The 21,077-nt window shown below is 43.5% G+C and overlaps 1 protein-coding gene across 2 annotated transcripts in view; it reads left to right on the top strand.

Moving 5' to 3' along the window:
* LOC139393059 (segment polarity protein dishevelled homolog DVL-3-like) overlaps positions 1 to 21,077 on the top strand; it is a 55,514-nt gene that overhangs the window by 18,495 nt on the left and 15,942 nt on the right. For both annotated transcript variants that reach the window (XM_071141396.1, XM_071141397.1), the window contains exons 2-5: positions 7,356 to 7,425; positions 9,680 to 9,795; positions 10,564 to 10,703; positions 19,940 to 20,084. In XM_071141396.1, coding sequence (XP_070997497.1) covers positions 7,356 to 7,425; positions 9,680 to 9,795; positions 10,564 to 10,703; positions 19,940 to 20,084 — 471 coding nt within the window. The remainder of the gene's footprint in view (positions 1 to 7,355; positions 7,426 to 9,679; positions 9,796 to 10,563; positions 10,704 to 19,939; positions 20,085 to 21,077) is intronic.

Below are 21,077 nucleotides of genomic sequence, written 5' to 3'. Positions count from 1 at the left end.
TCCAGTTGAAGCTGGTTGAGAGAATGCCAAGTGTGTGCAAAGCTGTCATCAAGGCGAAGGGTGGCTACTTTGAAGAATCTAAAATATATTTTGATTTGTTTAATACTTTTTTGCTTACTACATGATTGAAATATGTGTTATTTCATAGTTTGATGTATTCACTATTATTCTATATAGTAAAAATATAGAAAAACCCTTGAATGAGTAGGTGTCTCAACTTTTGACTGGTACTTCTCTCTATATATCTCTCTCCTATCTCTCTATTGCAGGTCTATGATTTTTAAATTCTCTCTCTCTTTCTGTAGGACAGTGTGGTGCACTGTCAGCTCTCAGACCTTTGTGAGGAGGACACTGTAGAAGCTGTCCCCACGGTGACAAGGACAGGCAGAGACTGGACAACATGCTGATCCTGAAGAAAGGGCTGAGGGACAATCACACCCTCACAGGACACACCCTCACAGGACACACCCTCACTGCCCAAGTGAGCACAATACAATAAGCCAGGGTAACAGAACACACACACAGGACAGAAAAAGTTGAACATTGACTGGCAGAGAATCAACATTTGGCTAGCCTTGACTAAGATCTGTTTATCCTAATGTATGAATGTTGTCATGCCATGTTACCATCGAAGTTGGCTATACATAGGAGTTGGCTAAATGGCACCACACTAACATTTGGCTGAACAGAAAGAATGAAACTTCAATGTACTGGAGGACTACTTTAGAATATGTTGGTGTTGTTACAGGATAGATAGAAAGGAGAATAGGATGTGGTTTGTTTGAGTAGCACCTGAATGCGAGGGCAAGTGGTTATGCATAGCAGAGGACCAAAATTGTTTTAGTTTGAGGCACTCCAGGTAGTTTGAATCCGGTTACTATTAGAGATGTCTACACTGATGCCCCATCTAAGAAATAGGATACCATTTGGAACGCATCCCTAGCATTGAAAGATGATAAACTATTGTTCCTTCTGTTCAGGCTGAACCTGGCATTGGCCTACACTAAGCTGACAGAGGAGTGTAGGGCAGCCCCCGAAGGTACTCATCAATTTCATGCAAGAATTCCCTCTTTGTTACCTTAGGAATAAGTCTCTCTACTACAGGAGCTGGGTCGTGGCAGAGGTCTGGCTGTCAAACAGACTGAGAACTTGAGGAAGGCATCCCACGAGCAGATGGCTCAGTATGTCCAGACACATGATGCAAATATTAAATATTATACTCCATATTGATGTTGAATAAAATAGATTGACCACTGTGCTCACACTGGTTTAGGGAAGTTCTAGAAATGCTTTATTCCATGCCAACTGATGCCTGTCCCCCTCCCCCACCCTCCAGGTCTAAGATGCTGCCCAGCGTCGCTCCTCGGTCAGATCAATGTTGATTGCAATATCCCTGAGATGAATGTTGTATATACTGTAACGTTATGGCTATGATGGAGATAACTTGTACCTTTTTTTTTTTTTACAGGTGTGAATGAGACAATGTATTCCCCTAACCTTGTTATTTCAATAAAGTTCATATTTTATTAATATTATAGTACTTGTTTGTCTTTGTCAAATGTAAGACTAAATGCTATTTGTAATTATTTTTGGTGCAGATTTTTGTTTAATATACTATCCAGATAAAGTGTCTGATCAAGGAACATTACATAGAAAATGTGATCGGTCACTAAAACAGCTGTAACGTGTTCACAGTAAAAGGTATTTCTATTCTGATTGCAGATGTTCAATCATTACAAAACAAGGAAGACTCAATAAGGTTTTCTCTATCTTCATTAGACAGTTGTGTAAATGGCAGTTGGTTGGGGGGGGGAAAGTATTGATTTTCATATAAGATACATATTTTCACAGGTGTTATTTCTTGACTGATTACAATTTTATTGATGGGGATGTCATATCAGTTGAAAGGGCTGTTTCTCAGCTTTCAAATTATGTATCATGTTTTCATATATGGTTTTACACCAACAAATTATGCACGCAGAGCTCATTAATGCACGCAGGGCTCATGATCCAGCAAGAAATGGATCATTTCGCTCAGGCTGTAAAGGGTTAGTTTGTGTTGTTTGCAGGTCATGGAGTCCCCCTCTGTCACATTGACCGCTGTCTCTAAACTTTTCGCTTTAGTTGAGTCGTTATCCACTTTAGAAGTAAGCAGTGCAAGATATTAATTTACCGGATATAATTGCGAGTCGAGGGCAGAGGTAATTTCCTGATAGTAGCGGCAAACTCTTTCTGTTGTCTGTTGTTGATAGCTGACATGTTTCCCACAGGTGAACTGTGAATGGACAGATTATGCTACCTGCTGGAGTGAAATAGAGCTACTGTTGCTCCTTGTAATACAGTGAACGTCCCAAACCTTAATGTGGTGTTATATGTTGACAATTATTTGAAAATATGTCAGTTAACTCATAGTTATGTTGCATGCCACCGGAACCGGAAGTTCTGTTTTCAATACCTTTCAATATGACACCTTGCGAGGATAATGTCACTGAAAAAGTCTGTGCCATTATCCTCGCAAGGTCAGGTATTGACTACAGGTGTCAATAATTTTGACTCCTTCCTTTTTGATAGGAAAAATATTTGTATCACTTGTTAAACAAAGTCTCTTTCTCTGAGCAATAATATAATTTACCAATATAGCTCAGTATTTGAATAGTTAATTTTATACATTCCTTTTTGCTCATCTTTATCAAATGTGTCAATAATTTTGGAACCCACTGTATAGTTTATTAAGTAAACCCATCTAGTATTGGGCCGAACCCCCCCCCCCCCCTTTGACTCCAGAACAGTCTGAATTCTCTGGGCATTCTTCAAGGTGTCGGAAACATTCCACAGCCCGTTCCATTTCATCCCAAAGATGCTCTATTGGGTTGAGGTCTGGGGACTGCGTAGGCCACTCAAGAAAATTGAACTCGTCATGTACCAGGCAATGTTTTCCACTCCTCAATTGTCCAGTGCTGGTGATCGGGTGCCACTGGAGCCGCTTCTTCTTGTTTTTAGCTGATAGGAACCCGGTGTGGTCGTCTGCTGCAACAGCCCGTCTGTAACAAGGACTGACGAGTTGTGTGTTCCGAAATGCTGCTCTGCACACCACTGTTGTACTGCACTGTTATTTGTCTGTCTGTGGCCTTCCTGTCAGCTTGCACGATTCTTGCCATTCTTCTTCGACCTCTAGCATCAATGAGCTGTTGTTGCCCATACACTGTCGCTGACTGAATGCTTTTTGTTTGCCGAAGCTTTCTCGGTAAACCATAGACACAGTCGTGCATAAAAATCCCAGCAGGCCGGCCATTTCTGAGATATTGGATCCGGCGCGCCTGGCACCGGCGATCATGCCACGCTCAAAGTTGCTTAGGTCACTCGTTTTGCCCATTTGTAACGTTCAGTTGAACAGTAACTAAATTCCTCAACGCCTGTCTGCCTGCTTTATATATCAAGCCACGGCCACGTGACTCACTCTCTGTAGGAGTGAACCATTTTTGTGAACAAGGTTGTGTACCTAATAAACTGGCCACTGTGTGTGTGTGTGTGTGTGTGTGTGTGTATAATTAATTCCTTGTTCTTCATGATGCGCTTTTAACGGACCTCTGAGACTATCACAGTGCAGGTGCATTTATACGGAGACTTGATTACACACAGGTGGATTGTATTTATCATCATTAGTCATTTAGGTCAACATTGGATCATTCAGAGATCCTTATTGAACTTCTGGAGAGAGTTTGCTGCACTGAAAGTAAAGGGGCTGAATAATTTTGCACGCCCAATTTTTCAGTTTTTGATTTGTTAAAAAAGTTTGAAATATCCAATAAATGTCGTTCCACTTCATGATTGTGTCCCACTTGTTGTTGATTCTTCACAAAAAAATACAGTTTTATATCTTTATGTTTGAAGCCTGAAATGTGGCAAAAGGTCGCAAAGTTCAAGGGGGCCGAATACTTTCGCAAGGCACTGTGTATATATATATATATATATATATATATATATATATACTGCTCACAAAAATAAAGACTAAAATAACACATCCTAGATCTGAATGAATGAAATAATCTTATTAAATACCTTTTTCTTTACATAGTTGAATGTGCTGACAACAAAATCACACAAAAATGATCAATGGAAATCAAATTTATCAACCCATGGAGGTCTGGATTTGGAGTCACACTCAAAATTAAAGTGGAAAACCACACTACAGGCTGATCCAACTTTGATGTAATGTCCTTAAAACAAGTCAAAATGAGGCTCAGTAGTGTGTGTGGCCTCCACGTGCCTGTATGACCTCCCTACAACGCCTGGGCATGCTCCTGATGAGGTGGTGGATGGTCTCCTGAGGGATCTCCTCCCAGACCTGGACTAAAGCATCCGCCAACTCCTGGACAGTCTGTGGTGCAACGTGGCGTTGGTGGATGGAGCGAGACATGATGTCCCAGATTTGCTCAATTGGATTCTGGTCTGGGGAACGGGCAGGTCAGTCCATAGCATCAATGCCTTCCTCTTGCAGGAACTGCTGACACACTCCAGCCACATGAGGTCTAGCATTGTGCATTAGGAGGATCCCAGGGCCAACCACAACAGCATATGGTCTCACAAGGTGTCTGAGGATCTCATCTCGGTACCTAATGGCAGTCAGGCTGCCTCTGGCGAGCACATGGAGGGCTGTGCGGCCCCCCAAAGAAATGCCACCCCACACCATGACTGACCCACTGCCAAACCGGTCATGCTGGAGGATGTTGCAGGCAGCAGAATGTTCTCCACGGCGTCTCCAGACTGTCACGTCTGTCACGTGCTCAGTGTGAACCTGCTTTCATCTGTGAAGAGCACAGGGCGCCAGTGGCGAATTTGCCAATCTTGGTGTTCTCTGGCAAATGCCAAACGTCCTGCACGGTGTTGGGCTGTAAGCACAGCCCCCACCTGTGGACGTCGGACCCTCATACCACCCTCATGGAGTCTGTTTCTGACCGTTTGAGCAGACACATGCACATTTGTGGCCTGCTGGAGGTCATTTTGCAGGGCTCTGGCAGTGCTCCTCCTTGCACAAAGGCGGACGTAGCGGTCCTGCTGCTGGGTTGTTGCCCTCCACGTCTCCTGATGTACTGGCCTGTCTCCTGGTAGCGCCTCCATGCTCTGGACACTACGCTGACAGACACAGCAAACCTTCTTGCCACATCTCGCATTGATGTTCCATCCTGGATGAGCTGCATTACCTGAGCTGGGTTGTAGACTCCGTCTCATGCTACCACTAGAGTGAAAGCACCGCCAGCATTCAAAAGTGACCAAAACATCAGCCAGGAAGCATAGGAACTGAGAAGTGGTCTGTGGTGCCCACCTGCAGAACCACTCCTTTATTGGGGGTGTCTTGCTAAATGCCTATAATTTCCACCTGTTGTCTATTCCATTTGCACAACAGCATGTGACATTTATTGTCAATCAGTGTTGCTTCCTAAGTGGACAGTTTGATTTCACAGAAGTGTGATTGACTTGGAGTTACATTGTGTTGTTTAAGTGTTCCCTTTATTTTTTTGAGCAGTGTATGTATATATATACACACACACACACACACTCACTCACTCAGTGGCCAGTTTATTAGGTATACATTCCTTTTTGCTCATCTTTATCAAATGTGTAAAAAATTTCGGAACCCACTGTATAGTTTATATACAGTGCCTTGCGAAAGTATTCGGCCCCCTTGAACTTTGCGACCTTTTGCCACATTTCAGGCTTCAAACATGAAGATATAAAACTGTATTTTTTTGTGAAGAATCAACAACAAGTGGGACACAATCATGAAGTGGAACGACATTTATTGGATATTTCAAACTTTTTTAACAAATCAAAAACTGAAAAATTGGGCGTGCAAAATTATTCAGCCCCCTTAAGTTAATACTTTGTAGCGCCACCTTTTGCTGCGATTACAGCTGTAAGTCGCTTGGGGTATGTCTCTATCAGTTTTGCACATCGAGAGACTGACATTTTTTCCCATTCCTCCTTGCAAAACAGCTCGAGCTCAGTGAGGTTGGATGGAGAGCATTTGTGAACAGCAGTTTTCAGTTCTTTCCACAGATTCTCGATTGGATTCAGGTCTGGACTTTGACTTGGCCATTCTAACACCTGGATATGTTTATTTTTGAACCATTACATTGTAGATTTTGCTTTATGTTTTGGATCATTGTCTTGTTGGAAGACAAATCTCCGTCCCAGTCTCAGGTCTTTTGCAGACTCCATCAGGTTTTCTTCCAGAATGGTCCTGTATTTGGCTCCATCCATCTTCCCATCAATTTTAACCATCTTCCCTGTCCCTGCTGAAGAAAAGCAGGCCCAAACCATGATGCTGCCACCACCATGTTTGACAGTGGGGATGGTGTGTTCAGGGTGATGAGCTGTGTTGCTTTTACGCCAAACATAACGTTTTGCATTGTTGCCAAAAAGTTCAATTTTGGTTTCATCTGACCAGAGCACCTTCTTCCACATGTTTGGTGTGTCTCCCAGTTGGCTTGTGGCAAACTTTAAACGACACTTTTTATGGATATCTTTAAGAAATGGCTTTCTTCTTGCCACTCTTCCATAAAGGCCAGATTTGTGCAATATACGACTGATTGTTGTCCTATGGACAGAGTCTCCCACCTCAGCTGTAGATCTCTGCAGTTCATCCAGAGTGATCATGGGCCTCTTGGCTGCATCTCTGATCAGTCTTCTCCTTGTATGAGCTGAAAGTTTAGAGGGACGGCCAGGTCTTGGTAGATTTGCAGTGTTCTGATACTCCTTCCATTTCAATATTATCGCTTGCACAGTGCTCCTTGGGATGTTTAAAGCTTGGGAAATCTTTTTGTATCCAAATCCGGCTTTAAACTTTTTCACAACAGTATCTCGGACCTGCCTGGTGTGTTCCTTGTTCTTCATGATGCTCCCTGCGCTTTTAACGGACCTCTGAGACTATCACAGTGCAGGTGCATTTATACGGAGACTTGATTACACACAGGTGGATTGTATTTATCATCATTAGTCATTTAGGTCAACATTGGATCATTCAGAGATCCTTATTGAACTTCTGGAGAGAGTTTGCTGCACTGAAAGTAAAGGGGCTGAATAATTTTGCACGCCCAATTTTTCAGTTTTTGATTTGTTAAAAAAGTTTGAAATATCCAATAAATGTCGTTCCACTTCATGATTGTGTCCCACTTGTTGTTGATTCTTCACAAAAAAATACAGTTTTATATCTTTATGTTTGAATCCTGAAATGTGGCAAAAGGTTGCAAAGTTCAAGGGGGCCGAATACTTTCGCAAGGCACTGTATAGGTTGCCTTTAATGTTGTGATGTTTGTAACCCGGTGGATTTTTGACTCCCTCCTTTCTCCCCTCAGGGTGGTGAAGGAGGAGATCTCAGACGACAATGCCAAACTTCCCTGTTTCAACGGCCGGGTCGTGTCATGGGTGAGCAACTGTTCTTCATGTTTATCACCGTCATCACCTATGCCCTCTCTCAATTCCACCGCAGTTCCGTGTTTCTCTCTCACTCATTTCAACCACAGCCCGGTTCTTCGTTCTCTCTCCATCGGTCTCTCGGTCTCTCTTGCTCCCTCTCTCTCTCCGTATGTCTGCATGAACCCTCTGTATGCAGGCGTCCCTCATCAGGAGGTCTGGAAGAGAGAGGCCTGTGTATGTTAACACTCCTAACACTTTTGAAATGCATCACACCGTGGTGTTACTCTATGTAAAGGTTACATGACGGTATAACTCACAATTATTATCAGAATTCAGCTGTAAAACACTACTTGATAGGATGCATGTGTGGAATTATGGAATGAGATGAACAGTGTGTGTGTGTGTGTGTGTGTGTGTATGTGTGTGTGTGTGTGTGTATATGTGTGTGTGTGTATATATGTGTGTATGTGTGTGTGTGTGACTGTTTACTAGCTAGGCAACAGTTAACACACTTGTTTAATTGGGTTTTGGTGGTATCTGTTTTGGCTTCAGATGGTTCGCTCATTTGGGAGCTGTGTGTCTGTGTGTCTGTCCTGCTGTGTGTTTGCAACTGTGTGTGATGATGCTTTTGTGTGTGCATTTGAGAGCTGTGTGTGTAGTTGGTTGGTTTTTGTCATTCATTTGTGTACTCTCGGTTGTGCTCTAGAAACCAAAGTCCATCGCTGTCTGAGATGGAATGACTCAGCCAAGACCAGCTACAGTGCATTCAGAAAGTATTCAGACCTCTTGACTTTTTCCACATTTTGTTACGTTACAGCCTTCTTCTAAAATGGATTAAATCCATTTTTCCCTCCTCAGCAATCAATCTATACACCATACCCCATAATGACAAATCAAAAACAGGTTTTTCGAAATGTTTGCAAATGTATTAAAAATTAAAAAACAGATACCTTCTTTACAGGCTGGAAACTAACTTATGCTCTGCAGCAGAAGTACATTTGAGTCTTCCTTTCCTGTGGCGGTCCTTATGAGAGCCAGTTTCATCATAGCGCTTAATGGTTTTTGCGACAGTACTTGAAGTTTCAAAGTTCTTGACATTTTCCGGATTGACTGACCTTCATGTCTTATTAATGTACTGTAATTTCTCTTTACTTATTTGAGCTGTTCTTGCAATAATATGGACTTGGTCTTTTACCAAATAGGCAATCTCCTGTATACCACCCCTACCTTGTCACAACACAACTGTTTGGCTCAAATGCATTAAGGAAAGAAATTCCACAAATGAACTTTTAACAAGGCACACCTGTTAATTGAAATGCATTCCAGGTGACTACCTCATGAAGCTGGTTGAGAGAATGTCAAGAGTGTGCAAATCTGTCATCAAGGCAAAGGGTGGCTACTTTGAAGAATCCAAAATCTAAAATATATTTTTGATTTAACACTTTTTTGGTTACTACAATACATGATTCCATATGTGTTATTTCATAGTTTTGATGTCTTCACTATTATTCTGCAATGTAGAAAATAGTAAAAATGAATGAGTAGGTGTGTCCAAACGTTTGACTGGTAGTGTATATATAAAAAATAAAATAATAATTAGCCCCGCACATAGTATAAAGCTGCTCCCCAGTGCTTTCGTCCTGCACTATGTTGGTGGATGCTTAGGAGGCAGTCCAGAACACTTCTCCCTACTTCCCCAGCTGATTAGATTAGCTAACTGGAATCACAGGATGCTCCACAACGCTCCTGAAATATCCTGGGCCTTACTGATTGAATCTGAGAAAAGGGGGCATGTGTGTGTGTGTGTGTTTGTCAATGGAGGACTGTATGTGTGTCTGTCTTGTGTCCACCTAGTCAATAAGCACATTTACAATTCCGACAGACTGTCACGCATACACACTTATACTCAAAATCATGACTGAGTTTGTTACTCACTATCTGTATGTGTCTCACTGTGTCTGTGTCTCGAAGGATTCCCCGGTTCCTCTTATAGAGCACTACTTTTCAATAAAGCCCTAGACAGAGAATGAAGTTAGTAGTATAATGACAAACATAGGACTCTGGTATAAAGTAGTGCAATATAATAGGGAATAGGGTTTTCCTTGAGGTTTGTCTAAGCCCCCTTCACCTCTCTCGCCATCATTATCTCACTCACTCATCTCAACATACTTTTTGGACATGGAAAGTGAAATCACTTACAGTGCCAAAGTAAGCACAAGCAATAATAATACTTTCTCTGTCATTCTCTCTCTCTCTCCCCCAGTTGGTGTCAGCAGATTGTTCCGATGGGGGTTCTGTGTGTGCAGATAGTCAGGCAGAGCTCCCACCCCCTTTGGAGAGGACCGGTGGCATCGGAGACTCAAGACCCCCCTCTTTTCAGTCAGTATCTGCAAAGTGTGTGTCTGTGTATGCGTGTGACTCTAGTTGACCATCTAACCTAACCCCCCCCCCCCCCCCCCTCCCTCTCGTGTGGTGTGGAAGTGGCCTTGACTTAGCTATGGTGAGGTGTAGAGCTAAATACTGTGTGTGTGTGTGTGTTTCTGTGTCTCTGTGTGTGATTTTTTGTATTTTATTGAAATCATATATATTATCTGTATGTCTGTGTCTCTCTCTGCCTACCCCCTGGGAGCTTGGGGTCAATATTAAATCAGCCAGCTGGGAAGGTCTTAATCAGACACCCACAATATACACACACACACACACACACACAGAGAGAACACCCCTTTCCCTCTGCTGGTCAGAACTGGTTAATGCCATTTTGCCCACTGCAGCGCTCAAATGTACACACCCATATGCTCATCCTCATGCATAATACACACATATGCGCGTGTGTGTCCGTGTATGCATGTACATAACCACACATACATGGTGTGCACATGCATGCAGCAGTTACAGACAGACAGGCGCTCACGTTCTCTTTGTAGCTAGCTCCTCTCTGGTGAGGCTGACACTAAAACATACTGACATTCTGATAGCAGCACTTGACACTTAAACGGCATGGGTCTGCAACAAAGACTTGCCTTTGTGTGTCTGTCAGACAGTTGTGTGTAGGAGAAGGGAAAATAAATATAATTATCTCTTTGAATTCATTTATTTTCTTTCTCTTTCGTCTCTTTTACTCCCCCTTTTATTTAACCTGCCCATCAGTGCGAACGCTGCCGGCATTCAGGACAACGAGACAGAGACTGAGTCAGTCGTGTTGCTAGAGAGAGAGAGGGAGCGGGAGAGAGACCGGGGCAGGGAGAGGGAGAGGCCACGAAGGAAAGAGAAAGACACTCATGACCATGGTAAGTCTTAGTGTCTGTCCATCTGCCTTCATGTCACAGCCTATCCCACTTATAGTCCATGGGCCAGCAGAAACATGTGTCCAATTTGGTGTGGCAAAGGTTTGATGGTATTAAATTGTTCCCCACAAGCCCCTGATCAAATTGATATATGATAACCGCTTTCTATGTTTTTAACACCTTTTATATATCTTGTTGTTGACATTTAATCCTAGTAAAAATTCCCTGTCTTAGGTCAGTTAGGATCACCACTTTATTTAGAGAATGTGAAATGTCAGAATAATAGTCGAGAGAATGATTTATTTCAGCTTTTATTTCTTTCATCACATTCCCAGTGGGTCAGAAGTTTACATACACTCAATTAGTATTTGGTAGAATTGTCTTTAAATTGTTTAACTTGGGTCAAACGTTATGGGTAGCCTTCCAAAAGCTTCCCACAATAAGTTGGGTGAATTTTGGCCTATTCCTCCTGGCAGGACTGGTGTAACTGAGTCAGAGTTGTAGGCCTCCTTGCTCGCACAGGCTTCTTCAGATCTCCCCACAAATTTTCTGTCGAATTGAGGTCAGGGCTTGTCCACAACTTTGGAAGTATGCTTGGCGTCATTGTCCATTTGGAAGACTCATTTGCGACCAAGCTTTAACTTCCAGACTGATGTCTTGAGATGTTTCTTCAATATATCAACATCATTTTCCTGCCCAATGATGCCATCTATTTTGTGAAGTGCACTAGTCCCTCCTGCAGCAAAGCACCCCCACAACATGATCCTGCCACCCCCGTGCTTCACAGTTGGGATGGTGTTCTTCGGCTTGCAGGCCTCCCCCTTTTTCCTCCAAACATAACAACGGTCATTATGGCCAAACAGTTCTATTTTTGTTTCATCAGACCAGGAGGCATTTCTCCAAAAAGTACGATCTTTGTCCCCATGTGCAGTTGCAAACCGTAGTCTGGCTTTTTTATGGTGGTTTTGGAGCAGTGGCTTCTTCTTGCTGAGTGGCCTTTCAGGTTATGTCGATATAGGACTTGTTTTACTGTGGATATAGATACCTTTGTACCTGTTTCCTCCAGCATCTTCATATGGTTCTTTGCTGTTGTTCTGGGATTGATTTTCACTTTTTGCACCAAAGTACATTAATCTCTAGGAGACAGAACGCGTCTCCTTCCTGAGCGGTATGGCAGCAGCGTGGTACCACGGTGTTTATACCTGCGCACTATTGTTTGTACAGATGAACGTGGTATCTTAAGGCATTTGGAAATTGCTCCCAAAGATAGACCAGACTACAATGTTTTTTCTGAGGTCTTGGCTGATTTCTTTTGATTTTCCCATGATGTCAAGCAAAGAGGCACTGAGTTTGAAGGTAGGCCTTCAAATACATCCACAGGTGCACCTTCAATTGACTCAAATTATGTCAATCAGAAGCTTCTAAAGCCATGACATCATTGTCTGGAATTTTCCAAGCTGTTTTAAAGGCACAGTCAACTTAGTGTATGTAAACTTCTGACCCACTGGAATTGTGATACAGTGAATTATAAGTGAAATGATCTGTCTGTAAACAATTGTTGGAAGAATTACTTGTGTCATGCACAAAGTAGATGTCCTAACCAACTTGCTAAAACTATAGTTTGTTAACAAGAAATTTGTGGAGTGGTTGATATACAAGTTTTAATGACTCCAACCTAAGTGGATGTAAACTTCCGACTTCAACTGTATTTGTTTTCGGGATATTGGTCGTACTGGGAAATAATAGAGGAGGGCAAGTCCCACTCAATTAGAATTCAGGACCTTCCTTCTGGGATAAAGCAAAAACTGCCTAATCTTTTTATGGGATCTACTGGGGGAAAATATTTATTGACGGTTTGTTTCCAAGTCAATAATTATCTGGGCAAAACCTGTAATTTTCACGAGTTATCTCCTATTTGGAATAACAATTTTATTTTATCTGGCCTCTATGTCCTTTACATTTGCTCATTGGTCTATTTTTAAGGATATTTTCAACCTGCAAGGGCTTCGTTCCTTTCAAGATCTGAAAGAGTCGTATTTTCTCCCTGGTTCTTCTCTCAGACCGTAGAAAACCTACAGGGTACCTACCATAAGACACCAAAAGCATGCTCCCACTCTTTATTGAAATAATGTAATAAATCTACCTGTTATGGAGGTCAGGGAGAATGACCTACAAATCAATCAAATGTATTTATAAAGCCCTTCTTACATCAGCTGAAGTCACAAAGTGCTGTACAGAAACCCAGCCTAAAACCCCAAACAGCAAGCAATGCAGGTGTAGAAGCACGGTGGCTAGGAAAAACTCCCTAGAAAGGCCAGAACCTAGGAATAAACCAAGAGAGGAACCAGGCTATGAGGGGTGGTGTCACGACTTCCACGTTCGGCGTCACCGGCCTTCTAGCCATCGCCACTCCATTTATCATTGTTCCATTTGTTTTGTCTTGTTCCCTACATACCTGGTTTACATTCCTTAATTACATTGCTGTATATTCTTCTGTCCCCCCCCCCATGTCTTTGTGTGGAATTGTTTTGTGTTACGTGTTTTATGTGTTGCGCCAGGCTGGGTTTCCATGTTTCGTGTTTATTTCACGAAGTATGTTTATTTGGTAAACTATAGCTTTTGTGACTGTTTTCGCGCTTTGCACATTTGCCATTTTTGCTGGAGGTTTTGACGCAGTAGCATCCGTCTGCTGTTTGCTCCTGTCTAAATAAAGTGTGCGCCTGTTCACAACTCTCTGCTCTCCTGCACCTGACTTCTCCTCCAGTAGCGCTCACCCGTGACAGGTGGCCAGTCCTCTTCTTGCTGTGCCGGGTGGAGATAACAGAACATGGCCAAGATGTTCAAATGTTCATAGATGACCAGCAGGGTCAAATATGAATAATCACAGTGGTTGTCGAGGGTGCAACAGGTCAGCACCTCAGGAGGAAATGTCAGTATCTCTACCGCTCCGGCTGTCTCTAGAGAGTTGAAAACAACAGGTCTGGAACAGGTAGCACGTCCGGTGAACAGGTCAGGGTTGAAACTGGAGCAGTAGCATGGCCAGGTGGAGTGGGGACAGCACGGAGTCATCATGTCAGGTAGTCCTGAGGCATGTCCTAGGGCTCAGGTCCTCCGAGAGAGAGAAAGAAAGAGAGAAAGAGAGAATTAGAGAACGCATACTTAAATTCACACAGGACACCGGATAGGACAAGAGAAGTACTCCAGATATAACAAACTGACCCTAGCCCCCCGACACATAAACTACTGCAGCATAAATACTGGAGGCTGAGACAGGAGGGGTCGGGAGACAGTCTGGCCCCGTCCGACGATACCCCCGGACAGGGACAAACAGGCAGGAAATAACCCCACCCACTTTGCCAAAGCATAGCCCCCACACCACTATAGGGATATCTTCAATCACCAACTTACCATCCTGAGACAAGGCTGAGTATAGCCCACAAAGATCTCCACCACGGCACAACCCAAGGGGGGGGGCGCCAACCCGGACAGGAAGATCACGTCAGTGACTCAACCCACTCAAGTGACGCACCCCTCCTATGGACGGCATGGAAGAACACCAGTAAGCCAGTGACTCAGTCCCATTTTATTGAAATTATGCAATTGGTGATTAGAAAAAATCCAATATTTTAGCAATTGAGCTATTGCTGATGCCCTCGACAACCCTCAGCAGCCACTAACCAATACAATTCAGTAGGCCCTATACCAATGTTAAGCAACTCTGTTCCTGGAGTACCACAGGTACTGCTGCATTTTGTTCCAACTAGGCACTACACCTGACCAGCTGAGCTAATTGACAGAGAGGAAGAGGAAGAGGCCCAAACTCGATAGAAAATCTGTCTCCCTCCAGCATTTGGTGTTTCTTTCAAGGAGTTTTTGTGTGGAGGTAAAAATGAATGGCTTATTTGCTATGTGATGTTTATTTGATCAAATGGAAGTTTTGTGATGCTTAAGTTGACACGAGTGCCCTGATATAAGTAGGACACATGACATCCCGGCAACTTTGAGAAAAAAAACATTTCATATTGGAGTTGTCTCGAGATGGCTAGGCATATTCATGGCCTGAGGCGAGTAGCAAAGCATCTCTCTCCATTGAATACAGGTGGTTGACGTCAACAACCCTCATCGAATATTTTAAAAAGGATTACAATAATGAGATGCAGAGGCGCAACTTTTGTTTAAGAAGTGTGTGGTGGGGGGAGGGGCATTTTAGTTTTAATCCAGTCAGATAAACACTTCAAACAGCCTACTCGACCACTCGGGGGCATCCACTCGGGGGCATGGTCCTAAAGCAAACCGTTGCCTTGTTTTGCATCATATTCCGATGATAAAACTGCAGGGACAAAAAAATGCAAATTCAGAATGTTGTGGGCACCTCCCCGTCCCCAGTGAAAGTTGCACCCCTGATGAGATGTATCCACCAATCCAAAGAAAGGATAAGCGGGAGCTAGACAGACCGCCATGCCGCTTTGTGGACAACGACTCCCATTGTTACAGCGGAGAGACATGAATCTTGTCAGTATATCCATAATCTTTGTAATTGATCAGTTCAGTGATTGCCTAAACCAACCTAAAACTGGTTGGTTCGAGCCCTGAATGCTGATTGTCTGACAGCCGTGGTATATCAGACCGTATACCACGGGTATGACAAGACATTTATTTTTACTGCTCTATTTAAGTTGGTAATCCATTTCTAATAGCAATAATGCACCTTGGGGGTTTGTGGTATATTGCCAATATACCAAAGCTAAGGGCTGTTTCCAGGCGCTCCGCATTGCGTTGTGCGTAAGAACAGCCCTTAGCTATGGTATATTGGCTATATACCACACCACTTCGGGCCTTATTGCTTAAAAAAAAAAATAAATAGTGTAACTAGACACAATCTATAAAGGTTGTAAACCGAAGGCTTTAATACTTTACCAGCTATGTAAGTTGATGCCCTCATCGTAAGGCAGTTTGTTAGAATGTTATGTTGGAATCTAGTGTATATGGATTCAATATTGTCTCTCATTAAAATCACTTCAAATGAGTGAAAGATCCCTTTAGGAATATTATAGATAAATTTTTAATTGTTTGAAAATAAAATATAGAAATAAGAGATCCAAATACTGATCATAAACAGTTATATGAATAGTGTTTTTGGCATATTTTGGGGGAAAAGTATGATCGTAATTTTACAAAGATTATATACAGTATTTTGCAAACCTGGCTAAATTGGTTGCATTATCTCCATAACTATAATATTTTTGGTATTATCATTAGGGAGTATTCCATGTCAGACCAATCCAATTAAAACCAATAGAGCCTGTTGATGGCCATATTGGAAAATGTGTACCCAATGAATAAATAACCAATAGCTAGGCATCATTGTTTAGACATTTCCCAGCTTCATGTAAAGTTTGGTGCACTCATTATGAAGGCATTTTGCAAAAATGGGTTACCTGTACCTCTTTGCTGGGATGTTTGTTTTTCTATGTTTTGGGGCAGTTCTATGTTTTCGGCCTAGTATGGTTTTGAGAATCATACTTAGGTAGCCTGGGTTTCACTGTTTGTTTGTGGGTGATTGTTCCTGTCTTTGTGTAGTGTTCACCAGATAGGCTGTATTAGGTTTTGAGTTCTCACGTTTCTTGTTTTTTTTCGTTAGTTTGTTCATGTATAGTGTCGTCAATAAATACAATGAACAACCACCACGCTGCGCTTTGGTCCGCCTCTACTTCACAAGAAGAGAATCGTTACAGAATCACCCACCACAACAGGACCAAGCGGTGTGGTAATGGGCAAAGGAGAAAGCAGCAGCAGGAGCAGCGCGAGGAGTTATGGACATGGGAGGACGAATTAGACGGTAAAGGACCTTGGGCTCAGCCAGGAGAATATCGCCGCCCCAAGGAAGAACGGGAGGCGGCGAAAGCGGAGAGGCGCTGGTATGAGGAGGCAGCGCGGCGTCGTGGATGGAAGCCCGGGAGTCAGCCCCAAAAATTTCTTGGGGGGGGGCTAACAGGGAGTATGGCTACGCCAGGTAGGAGACCTGAGCCAACTTCCTGTGGTTACCGGGGGGCTAGAGAGACCGGGCAGGCACCGTGTTATGCTGTGGAGCGCACGGTGTCCCCAGTGCGGGTGCACAGCCCGGTGCGGTACATTCCAGCTCCGCGTATCGGCCGGGCTAGAGTGGGCATCGAGCCAAGTGCCATGAAGCCGGCTCTACGCATCTGGTCTCCAGTGCGTCTCCTTGGGCCGGCTTACATGGCACCAGCCTTGCGCACGGTGTCCCCGGTTCGCCTGCATAGCCCAGTGCGGGCTATTCCACCTCGCCGCACTGGCAGGGCGACCGGGACCATTCAACCGGGTAAGGTTGGGCAGGCTCGGTGCTCAAGAGCTCCAGTGCGCCTGCACGGCCCGGTCTATCCGTCACCACCTCCACACCCCAGCCCTCCGGTGGCAGCTCCCCGTACCAGGCTGTCTCTCCGGCCCATCCGTCCAGAGCCTTCCTCCTCTCCAGCGCTGCCGGAGTCTCCCGCCTCTCCGGCGCTACAGGGTGCCATGTACTGGGCAGGTTTCACATCGCATTTCTTGATGTTAACACAATTTATAGAATCATATATAATTTTTATAAATAGACATCAGTGAATGCTTCTAAAACATTTTCTAAGTGTTTTAATGTCAAATATTTGAAATGGCTGCAAAATTCTGCAATTCAGACTGCTTTTTTGGCAGATTTTTACTACTATTCTGGTAATATTTTGCTAGAAAGTTACATACCTGGGCCGATTTTGTGTTACCCTCATTGTAACAAATATTTGAAGACATTTTCTGTCTTATTACACCAATTACTTATTCAGTTATGGTCATGCAAAATCAATACAGTTCCTCCCCATTGAAGTTAATGGCGGCCATCTTGAAAATAGGCTGCTGGGATGACTATATGGCAAAAGAAACTTGCCCAGTGAGTGCCTTGTTCTGTGTGAAATGTGGTGTCGTTAACATGTAGGGTACCATGTGACAAGAGTGCATCCCAATACTGCCTATTCTGTCTCGATGTACCCCGAAATGCATACATGTATTACCTTTGAACCACCAAGGTGGGTCCATAGAGATGTCATTAAGAATTCAATTGATTCACACCTTACTTTGTTTTGTATTATGAAGTTAATGATATATAAATTGACTAACTGCATAGGAGTCATAACATATAATGCAGTGATAACCACATTTAGCCATTATTGGAGGAATAGGAGGAAGTTGCCCATGGATGCTGATCTAGTCATTTTTTGCATTCTCCCTTAAAGGACGTAGGGGGAGTAACCTGATCCTAGATCTGTGCCTAATGGCAGGGTTTGAATCATGGGTGCCCATGTGTGTTCATTTGATGCCGACGGTCCAGTCCACCCAACCCCAAAGAGTCAATGGGTGAACCTCAAAATCACCTTGATTCCTTATCAAAATGTCAGGGGGGGGGTCTTCTCCTCCAATGCCCTGTATCATTCTCTCTGACACTGAGAAGGAGTCGAAGAGAGAGGATGTTAGGAATAAAAAATATGTACACTACAGTGGGAAAGTATTCAGACCCCTTGACCCTTTCCACCTTTTGTTACGTTACAGCTAAAATGAATTCAATTGTTTTTTTCCCTCATCAATTAACACACAATACCCCTTAATGACAAAGCAAAAACAGGTTTTTAGAAATGTTTGCAAATGCATTCAAATAAAACACTGAAATATCACATTTACATAAGTATTCAGACCCTTTACTCAGTACTTTGTTGAAGCACCTTTGGCAGCGATTACAGCCTCGAGTCTTCTTGGGTATGATGCTACAAGCTTGGCACACCTGTCGTTGTCCTGTTGGATGGTGAACCTTCACGCCAGGTCTTGAGCGTTCTAGAGCAGTGTTTCATGAAGGATCTCACTGTACTTTGCTCCGTTCATCTTTCCCTCGATTCTGACAAGTCTCCCAGTCCCTGCCGCTGACAAACATCCCCACAGCATGATGCTGCCACCACCATGCTTCAACGTAGGGATGGTGCCAGGTTTCCTCCAGACGTGATGCTTGGCATTCAGACCAAAGAGTTCAATCTTGGTTTCATCACACCAGATCATCTTGTTTCTCATGGTCTGTGTGTCCTTTAGGTGCCTTTTGGCAAACTCAATTTGGGCTCTCATGTGCATTTTACTGAGGAGTGGCTTCCATCTGGCCACTACCATAAAGGCCTGATTGGTGGAGTGCTGCAGAGATGGTTGTCCTTTTGGAAGGTTCTCCCATCTCCACAGAGGAACCCTGGAGCTCTGTCAGAGTGACCATCGGGTTCTTGGTCACCTCCCTGACCAAGGCCCTTCTTCCCTGATTGCTCAGTTTGGCCGGACGGCCAGCTCTAAGAAGAGTCTTGGTGGTTCCAAACCTCTTCAATTTAAGAAAGATGGAGGCTGCTGTGTTCTTGGGGACCTTCAATGCTCCAGAAATGTTTTGGTACCCTTCCCCAGATCTGTGCATCAACACAATCCTGTCTCTGAGCTCTACGGACAATTAATTTGACCTCATGGCTTGGTTTTTGCTCTGACATGCATTGTTAACTGTGGGACCTTATATAGACAGGTGTGTACCTTTCCAAATCATGTCCGAACAATTGAATTTTCTCCAGGTGGACTCCAATCAAGTTGTTGAAACATCTCAAGGATGATCAATGGAAACAGGATGCACCGCAGCTCAATTTCGAGTCTCATAGCAAAGGGTCTGAATAATTATGTAAATAAGGAATTTCTAAAAACCTGTTTTCGCTTTGTCATTATGGGGTATTGTGTGTCGATTGATGAGAAAAAATTTGTTTTTTTTAATCCATTTTAGAATAAGGCTGCAATGTAACAAAATGTGAAAAAAGTCAAGAGGTCTGAATACTTTCTGAATGCACTGTATATTCTAAACCTAGCTGGGCCAAGCGAAGCCAAGCTATACTGAGATTGCCTGGTTAGACCGTAGTTGAACCGTGCTGAAAAGAAAATATCGGAACCAGCACAGTTCGGTTGGGTTGGCACATAGTATGAAAAGGTAGTAGTATTCATAATGATTAGTATTCATACTCTTATTAGAGCATACCATAGCAAAACATTTTGCTTACAAAAAAATGGTGTTTTGAAAATGAAAATTTGCATTCAGGTATTCCCTTCCCATGTCTCTGTTCTTCCGATTTGTTTCTACTGAACACTATTCGGTTGACTTTTCCTCTCTTCCGCTTGCCTGGCGTCCTCCTCAGGTGGCAGGCTGAATGGTCACACGCGTCCAGAGCGGGAGACGCGGCGACCGGAGCTGGCGGGGTACGAGAGCTCATCCACGCTGATGAGTTCTGAGCTGGAGACAACAAGCTTTTTCAACTCTGAAGACGATGATGCATCTAGTCGGTGAGCACCACACACACACACACACACACACACACACACACACACACACACACAATCAAACGCGCGCACACACACACACACACACACACACACACACACACACACACACACACACACACACACACACACACACACACACACACACACACACACACAAACAAACAAACAAACAAACAAACAAACAAACAAACAAACAAACAAACAAACAAACAAACAAACAAACAAACAAACAAACAAACGCGCACACACACACACACACACACACACACACACACGGATCAACAGAAAAATGGCTTTTAATTATCTCAGTGAGGGGACTAAATATCCCAAAACAACTACAGCCAGTATGATAAATGGAAAAATCGGGTTAAGTTGTAATTTGAGTGGAACATCCCTTAAATACGAAGAGATCACCTCATTCATTGCTGCCAGTGTTGGTTGTAATAGGCCTTGACGGGTTAGGACTAATTACACTCACACTCACGTACACTGTATATACAAGTATGTGGACACCCCTTCAAATTAGGGGATTTGTCTATTTCAGCCACACCCATTGCTGACAGGTATAAAATCGAGCACACAGCCATGTGATCTCCATAGACAAACATTGGCAGTAGAATGGCCTTACTGAAGAGCTCAGTGACTTTCAACGTGGCACCGTCATAGGATGCCACCTTTCCAACTAGTCAGCTCGTCAAATTTCTGCCTTGCTAGAGCTGCCCCGGTCAAATGTAGGTGCTGTTATTGTGAAATGGAAACGTCTAGGAGCAACAACGGTTCAGCCGTGAATTGGTAGGCCACACAATCTCACAGAACAGGACCAGCGAGTGCTGAAGCGCGTAGCGTGTAAATAAATCGTCTGTCCTCGGTTGCAACACTCACTACCGAATTCCAAACTGCCTCTGAAAGCAACGTCAGCACAATAACTGTTTATCGGGAGCTTCATGAAATGGTTTTCATTGGGAGCTTCATGAAATGGGTTCATTGGGATCA

The sequence above is a fragment of the Oncorhynchus clarkii genome, chromosome 33 (genome assembly GCF_045791955.1).
Source record: "Oncorhynchus clarkii lewisi isolate Uvic-CL-2024 chromosome 33, UVic_Ocla_1.0, whole genome shotgun sequence".
In the NCBI taxonomy this organism is placed as follows: Eukaryota; Metazoa; Chordata; class Actinopteri; order Salmoniformes; family Salmonidae; genus Oncorhynchus; species Oncorhynchus clarkii.
The sequence above is the reverse complement of the archived record's forward strand: the minus strand, read 5'-3'. Positions and strand labels throughout refer to the sequence as shown.